Source organism: Magnolia sinica, chromosome 3 (assembly GCF_029962835.1).
Source record: "Magnolia sinica isolate HGM2019 chromosome 3, MsV1, whole genome shotgun sequence".
NCBI lineage: Eukaryota > Viridiplantae > Streptophyta > Magnoliopsida > Magnoliales > Magnoliaceae > Magnolia > Magnolia sinica.
This window is the reverse complement of record NC_080575.1, coordinates 105215024-105227201: the sequence shown is the minus strand read 5'-3', so window position 1 is coordinate 105227201 and position 12178 is coordinate 105215024. Positions and strand designations below refer to the sequence as shown.

General features: G+C 41.3%; 1 protein-coding gene across 1 annotated transcript; it reads right to left on the bottom strand.

Moving 5' to 3' along the window:
- Positions 1 to 5002: 5002 nt before the first annotated feature.
- On the bottom strand, positions 5003 to 5930 carry LOC131240545 (GRF1-interacting factor 1-like). Its single transcript, XM_058238835.1, is given in 1 exon segment — positions 5003 to 5930. A coding segment is annotated over 1 exon segment (669 nt). The 3' UTR covers positions 5003 to 5261.
- Positions 5931 to 12178: the final 6248 nt, after the last annotated feature.

The window sequence follows — 12178 nt, the reverse complement described above, 5'->3', positions numbered from 1 at the left end:
TGGAAAAATAAACCTTTGATTTCAGTAATACCTGGTTGATGGTTGATCGGAACTCGGAAGCAAAGAATCTCATGGGCAGCAATCGACAGCGCTCGTCTCGTGTGACTCATAGATACATGATTTCGGCGAAAAATCAGAGATTTAGGGAGATTGCTTGAAACCTCGCGAAAATCGCCCCTGTTCGCTGGAAAACCCTCTTCGCAGACGAAACCCTTTTTTTTTTTCTTTTGGTTTTTTTTTTTTTTGCTTTTATGCTTCAGCGGAAGCAAACAGCCGCACGGTGCGCTTCAGCGTATTGAGTAAATTTTCTGGGCCCACCGTGAATGTATGTGATTTATCCACGCCGTCCATTCATTTTTCTAGTTTATTTTAGGGGTAAATCCCAAAATTAAAGCATATCCAAAGCTCCAGTGGACCACACCACAAGAAACAATAAGAATAATGATTTTCACTGTTGAAACCTTCTTAGGCCCCACAGTGATGTTTATTTGTCATCAAACCTTTTTTTAAATATAAAAAGGCATGGATGAAGGGTTAAAATAAATATCAGCTTGATTCAAAATTTCTGTGGCCACCAAGAAGTTTTTAATGATATGCGTTCAATTCACAAAGTTTCTTGTGGTGTGATCCATTGAAGATTTGAATCTGGTTCATTTTTTATATCACATACTAAAATAATCCTTCATATATAATGGACGGTGCAGATGTAAGGTAAATAATTCATAATGGGTCCCACAGTTAGGGTTCCATCAGAAGCGGATGGGCTACTGTACCTCACACCAGCTATATAGCTGCTGTAGGTACGTGTCGTGCGAAGTCCAGCACTGACGCTCCGAGTTGTACGAACGGTTTAAAGGAGATCAAAGTTACGTTGGCCCCACAGTGATGTATTTATTATATCTACACCGTTCATCTGTTCTTAGAGTTCATTTTAGAGCATTATCCAAATAATGAATCATATCCAAAGATTATATGGACCGCACCATAGATAGCAGCAGAGATAATGATTTTTACCGTTAAAAAATTTGTAGGGCCCACCATAACGTTTATTTTGCATCCAATCTGTTCGTAAAAATACAAATATCTGAATGAAGTGGAAAAACAATTTTCATATTGATCCAAAACTTTTGTGACCTCAAAAAGAATTTCAATCCCCCACTCGTTTTTGCAGTGTGGTCCACTTCATAGTTATTTGTCTTATTTTTCGTCTAAAGGCTTAAGGCGAGCTCTTCAAATGGATTAACGGTTTGGATATAACACACACCTCATGATCAGACCCATATCACTTGTTGATGTCAATAGCTGGTACGAGGTGCACCTGCCAATTCGCTTCCGGACTACGCTGGAACGAAGTGAATTGCACACTGAGTAAAATGTGGGCCCATAGTAATTGTGTATTTGATCTAACTCAGTTCATCCATTTTATTAGATGATTTTAAGGCACAAGCCAAAAAATGAAGCATATCCAAAGCTTAGGTGGACCACACCACATGAAACTTTGTGAATTGAATGTTTACCATTGAAAAATTATTGGGGGCCACAAAAGTTTTGTATCAACATGATATTTCCGTTTTTTATTCAACCATGTCCCTGTGATCTTATGAACAGTTTGGATGACAAATAAACATCACTGGGCCCTATGAATATTTCAATGGTGGAAATTATTATTACCACTGTTTCATATGGTGTGGTCAACTTGAAACTTAAGATAAATTTATTTTGGTTATTATTAGAGTAATTTCTTATGGAAATGTATGCTTTTTTGGGCCCCATTAAATGAAAATTTATTATTTAATGCATTTTTTTACAAATTTTTAATTTCTAAATAGACAAATATGTATATTTAGGCATGTCTTGAAGTTTCATGAAAAAATTTCACTGTTATCATATTTTTCTCCGAATTTCCGGTTATCGGCGATATTATCGGCGATAACGATATTATATCTTTATCCCTAGCCAGCGAAACTTGTAACGATACCGACAACTTAAACACTGACTGGAATGATGCGTTTTCTTGCAAAACGGCTATGTGAGTTGGTTGACCTTGTATGGCCCACTACATAAAGATCGATAGGTCGTGCGTTCTGTGATGATACTCGAAGCAAAAGTTACACCTAATTTATGGTCCAGATTTCGAACGACAATTTCTCCCTACCTAGATTGAATTTCTTCAATCCGAACACACATGAGACCCGGTTCCGTCATGCACTACGTAGGATTGGGCCCAAATTTGATAGACTACGTCCGCTTTCATTTGGGCTTCTTTTGGTCCAGTTGTGCCAAGAATGTGTGTGTGGCCTGCTTTACATTAGTCCTTTCCACTTGAATAGAACTTGTTCCTGAGTTCAACAGACTTGGCTCATGAAACTCATACAGATCTGTCATATTGAACGTTCGTGAGATCTCTGGGCCCTCGAGAAGATCAACAACATATGCGTTATCATTGATTTTCTTGATTATTGGTACAAGACCTATCTTCTTATTTCAAAGCTTGAAGTATGTCCCAGATGGAAACCTTTCCTTGAGTAGGTGAACCAACATCTTATCACCCACTTCAAACACCTTCTAGCATCGATGTTTATCAACTTCTTCCTTGTACTTAGTATTAGACTCCTATAAAAAAAATATATAATAATAATAATAATAACATCAGCATGCATACCACTTCCCTTGGGTTGCGAAATGAAGTCCTAATGGAAGCAGGCAAAGGGTGATTGTTCCTTCTGCCGATCATGGCCCTTGCCTTAACTGCTATGGACTGTTGGGATTCTATCGTAGATCGCGGTTTAGATGGGACGAAAACATGGTTTTAAGGTTAAATCATGTGAAGGGCTCTTCTAGGTAAGTGAAGAGTACCTAGCACCTCGTTAGCTGCCTCTCCTCCATACAGGGTAGCGCTCAATGTCGATCATGTATCCTGTGTGGGCTCTTAGTTCCTCGGAGAGTTTGAAGGAAGGACCTAAGGTGACCTCAGTGCAGGAACCAGTGAATGGTTCCCCAAGAGGCTTTCTTAGAAGGTTGTGATCTGGTCTACCATATTTTCTGCAATAAGACTCATACCCGATAACTTAGGCAACGAGACTAGGTCTGGACTGATTCTATATGTTGTTGAAGGCAAACTTTGTTTGAGTGAGAGCAATATCCCATTGCCTGGGCTTATCACCAAAGATACAAAGTATGAGGTTCTCGAGTTTGCTATTCACCACTTTTGTCTGTCCATCCATCCGGGGGCGGTAAGTGCTGGTAAACTGCAAGGTGGTATCAAATCATCGCCATAAAGTCCTCCAAAAGTGACTGAGGAACTTGTTATCATGATCTAAGGTAATAGTCTTGGGGACATTGTGTAGTCACATGACCTCTCTGAAGAACATATTAGCAACGTGGGTCACATTTAGGGTCTTCTTACACGGTCATCTTAGAGAACCTGTCAACCACCACAAATACCGAATCCATACGTCGCTGGGTCCGCAGAAGGCCTAGCACGAAGTCCATGAACAAGTCCTTTCAAGGGTCATTAGGTACAGGTAAAGGAGTGTAAAGGCCTATGTTTTGTGACCACCCTTCAGATATTTGACATGTATGACACCTCTGCACCGCATTCCTAACATCTCTCTTCAACTATGGCCAAAATATCGCTCCTCCAAAAGGGTTATCATCTTATCTCACCCTAAATGACTGTTAAGGCCATTGCCATGTAACTCTTGAATGGCGTGCTCTCACAATGAAATCCGTGGAATGCATAACTAGTTTTCCTTGAAGAGAAAACCATCATGGATATGTAAGTCACTCAACTGACCCACCTGGCATCTGGCCCACGCGTCCTTGAAGTCGTTGTCGTCGTCATCATCTGCATATAATTCTTCGAGTCATTTGAGCCTCATGACCTCATCGGTCATGGTAACTAGTGAGGTCGCTCGTGTACTCAGTGCATTAGCAACCTTGTTCTCTTACCCTGCCTTATGCGTCAACACAAACTTGAATTCCTGCAAGAAAGAAATCCATCTGGTATACACACAATTGACATTAGCTTGATTGTTAATATATTTGAGGGCCTGATGGTCTGCACAGAGGATAAACTCCCTCTTGATCAAATAGTGTCTCCAATGACGCAGGGCCTTGACGACTGCATATAACTCTAGCTCGCTTGTCAACCACTTCTTACGAACCTCACTTAGCTTCTCATTGTAGAATGCTACAGGTCTGTCCTCTTGAGATAACACGCCTCCAATACTCACATAAGAAGCATCACACTCTATCTTAAATAGCTTGTTAAAGTCAGGGAGCACCATGACCGAGGTGCTAGACAATTCCTCCTTAATTTCTGCAAAGTTTCAATCTACCTCTTCAGTCCATTGAAATTGTCCTTTTTTCATGTAATCAGTAATAGGGGCCATGATGGCATTAAAATTCATCATGAATCGACAATAAAAAGTCGCCAACCCTTGGAAACTTCGCACTTCATGAATATTTTTCGGAACCAGATGCTCTTTGATGGCTCTCACCTTTTCCTAGTCTACACGGATCCCCATGGATGTCACCACATCACCATAAAGCCCAAAAACAAGAGGTTATCTATCAGAAAACTACACTTCTTTAGATTGGGGCATAATTTGTTTTTTGTGAGCACCTCAAGTACTTGCCTAAGATGCTTCACATGATCTGCCTCACCATTGCTGTAAACCAGAATATCATTGAAATAGACTACTACGAATCACCCAATAAATGATTTTAGAACCTGGTTCATCAACTACATAAACATTCTAGGCACATTCGAGAGTACAAATGGCATGACCAACCACTCATATAGACCCTATTTGGTCTTGAATGCCGTTTTCTACTTGTCGCCCAATCGAATACAAATTTGATGGTGGCCACTCCTCAGATCCAGTTTGAAAAATATCTTTGCCCCTTCCAGCATGTCTAATGTGTCACCCAACTGTGATATAGGAAACTGATACTTCACAGTTATTTTTTATTTTTTTATGTTTTTGGAGAGATCATGTGAGAGAAAATGTCCATTCCTTGGCTAAGTTACAAATTTACAATAACTAATACTTAATGCAAGTCTCAAACAAAACATTTCATATCGATATTGTCGCCGTTGTCATCATCATTCATCAGATAGTTGAAGAACCCACAAGCTCAAATAGGCAACAGAATCGTCTTTAGCTCTAAAAAAAATAAAATCCTACAAGTTATGTTAACAACCTCAGAGGTTTCCCCATCTGCATCAGTTGGCTGGCAACGGCCGCCACCGCCCCTCAGTTTGCCTCTCCTTCAGAGCCTTTCAAGTAGAAAGGTTCAGTCCCATCTCTACTCTGGCCTCCTGCATTCCCAGCCATGGAACCCACACCTACCGCATCCTGCTTGCCTGCACCTGCCATTCCTTGGTTTGCAGCCTGCAAGCCCTCCCCAGTGCTGTGGCCAAAATTGGGGAAGCCCCTGGCTGCGAGCATGCTGCTATTGCCTACCAAACCAGTCTCGCTGTGCAGCATGTGGAGTCCATTGCTTGCTCCAGAGCTCATGCCCAACTGGCTATGAAGAGCTTGCTGCTGCAGTGCAGACAGTGGCTGCTGTGCATACAGCATTGCTGATCGGGCGGCCATGAGTGACTGTGGTGTCGTCTGTTGTGCTTGCTGGTGTTGCAAGTAACATGCCCCCGGTTGCATGACAGCATTAGGTGGAAACTGAGAATGCATGGGGGGCGGTTGAGGTTGAGAATCTGCAATAGCGGCCAGGTACATAAGGTTCTGTTGAAGCTTTATCTGATTCTGTGCACATTCACCAAGTTTCCCTGCATTCTGATTGTCGAGAATCTGCAGAATCAGTGACTTGTTTTCATCCAGATACTGTTGAATGATATCTGTAGTGATGCTGTTGGGATCGAAAGCTGCCATCATGGGTTGCATCTGCATTAGATGTTACTACATCTCTCTCTGTTTTCTCTTATTACAAGCAGCTTCTCAGTGACTTTTTTTCATCCAGATACAGTTATTTTATTTATAGCTCAGTTGTTAATACAATTGTGCCAACTCCCATCCTTCTTAGGCATCAACAGGGTTGACACAATACATGGAATCATACTTTCCCTTACTAGACCCTTACGGATCAGTTTCTCCACTTGTCCCTATAAGATCTCTTACTCCTTCGGACTCATCCGAAAATAAGAGCGATTGGGCAAGTCTGCCCCTAGGATAAGGTCAATGTGGTGCTGCATAACTCGCATGAGGGGCAACCCATCGAGAAGTTCATCGAGTATGATCGCCTTAAATTCCTACAATATTGGTTTCAACTTCTCTAGAATATTCATGGGCTCTACTTCCTCCCCCTTTACGACCAGTGCATATATATCTCCCATCTCCTCGGATTCTTTTACGAAATCTCGTTCTGTTAAGAGGAACCGCCACTCCACTTTATATGTCTTGGATTGGTTCTCTGTTCTCATATAGGTGAGGATAATCTTTCTATCATCTTTAACAAAAATAAATATATTATCCCGGCCTCTATGCACGGCATCAACATCATACTACTATGATCTACCAAGTAACATGTGACAAGCTTCCATATTAACTATGTCACACATTACTTCATCCTTATAATATTTACTAATGGAGAAGGAAATACGACATCGTTCGGTTACCTTTGTCTCGCTGACCTTTTTAATCCATCCAATCGTGTACAATTAGGGACGTTTTTCTGTCTTTAGTTGAAGCGTTTCTATCATAATCTTTAACATGATATTCTTACTACTACCGTCATCTATGATCAGATCACTGGTTTTTTGTTCACGATGCACCTCATTCGAAAGATGTTGTGCTGCTGCGGATCTACTTCCTTTAGCGTGTACAAAAACCTCCTCATGATCAAAGACATTGTGATTTTCGTGAGTCCATTCGTTTCCTTTTCCTTCATCCTCGGCGTGTTGAACGTCATTGACTTCCGGCTCGTCCTCTCCATCTTCTTCTCTCCCATCGATAATGGCTAGATTAGCCATCTACCTCTAAGGACACACATTAGATTGATGAGCACGTTGGCAACATTGGTAGGACTTGTCCGGTTGAGGCGGAGCGTAGGGGTTAGGGTTTCTACTTAGACAATAGCAGCGGTTTTTGGCCTTTGGGGTCTAACTTGACCACTCTCCGAATCTCAGTTTGCGGTTGGAGGAGGTCAAGGACGCCCCCCATTGGATCCTTTCCCTAGGATTGTGCCGCATCCCGTGAAGGTTCAAAAGTGGTTATCTTGTTCGGAGCATAGTTTCATGCCTTGGGACGTTCCAATTTTGTCTCCGCTTAGGTGGCCAATTTGACTTCCTCGTTCATTGTCTAGATGAGATGCTGTATAAGTTTGAGTACAAAATTCATCACGAATGGACCACACCGAAAGAAACAATTCAAAGCAATTAACTCACAATGTTAATGTAGTTGTAGGCCATAGAAAATTCCAAATTTCTTTTGAAGTAACCCTATTATGGGTTCATGGCTATCCGATTAAAGTGAACGGATCAGATTAGCCAAGGGGCGGCCCCAATAATTAATTTAGTTGAGCTCAATCCCCATTCTCAAAAGGTCTTTTCGACTTTTGCAACAAGCTAATGTCGTACGAGGATACTGCTTGTAAAGGAGCATTCTCATCCTTCCAAAAACTAAAAAGTGATTGAGGGCTAAAGAAGATACGCATTAAAAATCTGGTGTTAGTGCCTTTATTATGTCATAATTGAGAGTTATTTTAATTAATATCCCCTCCCTAAAAATGGATTCGGTCTGATCGGGGTAACACCAAATTAGGTTAGGCCGTGATTGTTGGGCCTACCTTAATGTATGTGTTGTATATCCACACCATCCATTTGTTTTCCAACCTTATTTTAAGGCCTGGGCCAAAAAATAAAGTAGATCTAAATATCAGGTGGACCACACCATTGGAAACAATAGTGATTGAACACCCACAACTAAAAACTTCTTATAACCCATTGCAATGTTTATTTTCCATCCAACTTGTTAATAAAGTCAAATAGACTTGGATGAAAGGAAAACGCAAAATTCAGTTTGAAACTGCTCCCTATGGTGTGGTCCGCCACTATTTTCAGTGGTGTGGTCCACTTGATATTTGGATTTACTTTATTCTTGGGCTAGCAAGACCGATGGATAGTGTGGATATATAACACGTATACCAAGGTGAGTAGGCGGTCAACTTGACCAAACTTAGTATTACCCTCACTTTATTGAAACCGCTCCTTGTGGCGTGATTGGATTTGGTGAGGCCAAGAAGACATGAGAGCAGATTAGGTGAGACCCAGATCCATTGCCGCGTCAATCCGTGTTAAAAGCTCATTTTAGGCAAGATAAAAAAAATAATAAATGAAGCAGTTCCAAATCCCAAATGAACAGTAGTGCAGGAAATAGTAGTGATTGACCATTAAAAACTTCTTGCGGGCCACAAATGTTTTGGATTAAGATGACATTTGTGTGGTCTCTTCATCTAGGTGTTTGTGACCTTATCAACATGTTGGATGGAATCCATAAAGTTTTTAATGGTGGGGATTCAATCACGACTGTTTGTTGCAGCGTAGTCCACTTCATTTTTGGAATCATGCCCTAAAATGAGCTTTCAAAATGGTTGGACACATACATCACTGTGAGCCTCACAGTCAGATCTTGGATCATCGTACGTAACCCATGAATCTGGCGACCTATTGTGACTCAATCTCGACCAGATCGTTTCTCGTGGACAGGCGATAGAATTCATTTGTGTAATCCCTCATGGATCGGCTATCCTGTCAACAATTCTGGTATTGCTGGAACAATATTTGGTCATAGTTGCTCGGTAGGAATAAATGATTGGTGATTTTCCTTTTATATTAAAGGGCATCTTGGTTTTACTTTGGCATAAAGAGATTTTTGGTCTTAGGGAAAAGGAGATTGATAAGATACTCTCCAACATTCAAGTTCTGGACATCAAAGAAGAGGTGAGCCAGCTGTCAGACGAAGATTCTATGCTTAGAGATAATTTTCTATCCGACTATAATGCTAGGCTTAGGGAGGAAGAAATTAAGTGGCGTCAACGATCCCAAACAATTTGGCTTCAGGAGAGATAGGAATACTAAAAAAGTTTCACAGTATAACTAGTGCTCGGCCGTGTGCTAATACTATTTCTTCCCTTCTAATCAGTGGAGAGATTATTTTTGCTAAGGATAAAATCTGTAATGAGATTGTCCACTTTTATTCTTCTCTTCTTTCGGATGAGGGCTTTGATCATCCTAGACCTAACAATTTGAATTTTGAATCCCTATCTCAGGAGGAATCTGAATATCTCAAAAGCTCAATTTCTCTTGATGAAATTAAAGAAACCGTTTTAACTCTTGAAAAGGATAAAGCATCGAGACCTGATGGTTGCCCCATTTCTTTCTTTCATGCTTTTTGGGATTTGATGAAAAATGATTTGAGTAGATGTGTCGATGAATTTTTTCTTCTTGTGCTCTTTAACCCCTAGGTTGGGTCGTAGTTTCATAGCCCTCATCCCAAAACTAGAGGGTATTGTCAACTTAAAGGATTTCCATCTCATCAGCCTGATTACTAGCCCTTACAAAATTATTGCAAAAATCCTCAGTCGACGATTGCGTAAGGTCATTCCGAAAATTATATCCCTTTTCCAGAGTGGATTTGTTGCAGGCTGTTCTAATAGAAAATGAGTGCCTTGACTTGTGTTTTAAAGCTAACGGATGGGGTATTGTCTGCAAATTGGACTGTGAGAAAGCATACGACCATGTGAATTAGTCATTTTTGGATTATATGCTCTCCCGTTTGGGATTTGGTAGGAAATGAAGATCTTGGATCGATGCGTGCATCTCTTCGGCAAGATTCTCCATTTTAATCAATGGATCTCCTTTCCGTTTTCCGTGGTTAGGAAGTTGGTTTGTTTGATGGTTTTTTGGTTGATAACTTTCCTTACCGTATTTCTCATCTTCAGTTTGCTGCTGACACACTCTTGTTTTGTGAAGCAGAAGGTTACATGGTAGACTTTCTTAGCATGACTAACTGCTGGTTTGAGCCCATATCAGGACTGAAAGTAAACAAATCCAATTGTGAATTATTCGGAATTCATCTTCCTCTGTGTGGGAAAGCTTGCTTTGTACCTTTGGGATAGATTTCTCAAAAGAATCGAGAGGAAGCTCTCCTCTTGGAAGAGTAATCTGCTTTCTCACGGTGACAGGCTAACCTTAATGAAGGACTCCTTGGCTAACCTCCCTGTATACTACATGTCCATATTCCAATGCCTGAAATCAATTATTGCCAGAATTGATAATATGCATAGAGATTTTCTTTGGTAGGGGGGGATCTTCTTCTTTAAAATTCCCCTTGTTAAACTAGGAGGAGGTATGTACTCCTTATTCGCAAGGAGGAGTCATAATTAAGGACCTGGATTTGGTTAATTCGATGCTTTGGGGCAAGTGGGTTTGGAGGTTCTCTATAGAGGAATCGGCCCTGTGGAGATCTCTAGTTGCTGCAAAATATGGTCTTTCCCCAATGGGATGGTGGACGAAACCTACTTCACTCTATCGTTCATCCTACATTTGAAAAGGCATAAACCAGGTGGTTGAAACTGTATTTAAAGGTCTAGAATTCTTGATTGGTAAGGGAACAAGGGTGAGGTTTTGGTTAGATCCTTGGCTGGGGGAGCAGCCTCTAATTTCCTAGTTCCCAGACTTGGCTTCTATCAACACTGATATCAATGTTCCTGTGGCCCAATGCTTTTCAGGAAGAGGAATGGAAGCCCTTTGGCTTCCTCCATTTAGGAGGAACAATGAAATTGTCAGCTTTCCCGCTTGCAGGGATCCTTTATTCCTTAGGAGGAGAACAACTCATTGGTTTAGAAGCCAAAAGTCCTGGGTTCCTTCACAGTCTGTTCCTTCTTCAAGCTTCTCTTCAAGCCGGCGGTCCAGGTCCGCCTAGTTCTTCCAGCTTCATGTGGACATTGTCCTCCCCAAGATCATGGTATTTGCATGGCTAGCGGGGAGGGGAATGATCTTGCCGAACATGTGCCTCCTATGTGAAAGAGAAACTAAGTCCGTTGCCCATCTTTTTCCCCACTGCCCATTCTTGACAGTCATTTGGTCCAGGATGCTTTCTTTAGTTAACATCTGTTGGGCCATGCCTGTTTCCATAGGAGATTTTTTGCTCGTTTGGTACACAGCAGATGGAGGAACATTGGGCAGGGAGAGACGGAGTCTCAATCTTCTAGCATTCTTTTGGGTTATCTGGGGAGAGAAACTACTGGTGTTTTCGCGACAAAAGTCTCTCTTGCTAAAAGCGTGTTTAATTGAGTGGTTCTGCTATTCAGGGATTGGGCCCCTTTGTGTGCCTAGTGTACCTTTTGGCCTATTCCAGGTTCTTGTGTGGCCTTGGGGGCTGCTTTTGTTTTATTGGCCTAGGTTTGCTTTCTCCTGTTTTGTTCTCTTTTCCTTGCTTTATTTATTTATTTTTTTCCGCTTTGGTCTAATAAAATTGCACCTTTCAATACACACACACACACACACACGCACGCACGCACGCACACAGAGGTAATGTGTTGGAGTTCTGAGGAAGTTATGGTCCATCTTTTCTTCCCTACTTTAGTAGAGGAAATTAGAGCTTTTCTAGATTGTTTCATGCAGTGGCTGATGTGGACATGGATCGCCAGCTTAATGCTTGGTCATTAAGCTTCCCATCTAAGCATGCATCCTATGGAGAATTCTCATACCAGTCATTTTTTAAGGCTTTGGAAAGAAACATTATTTTTAATAATGAAGCCAAATGTCCAATTAGTTTTGGAGTGACGATTAAAAAGATATCTGATTTAAGGGATTATGTTTTGTTAGAGTTTAAAGTCAGAAGGGTGAGAAACATTTTTGGGGATGAGAAATAAGTGTCGTACAGTGAGATCAATATTCTCAAGACCTTGGAGAGATGGAAGCCTTTTGAGAAATTGATGGGGACATCTCGCGCACGCGCACGCCCCCCACCCTACGCACATACGCAAGGAGGAGGAAGGCCCCACTATCGATCTGGATCGACGATGACCTCTATGGAGGACTTCTTAGTTAGGGAGCTGTGCTATGGAGCATTGGAGTGGACCCGATCATCATAGGGATTCCACCATTGGATCTCATTATCGTGGCCCACTACCCTATATGATCTAGGATTTT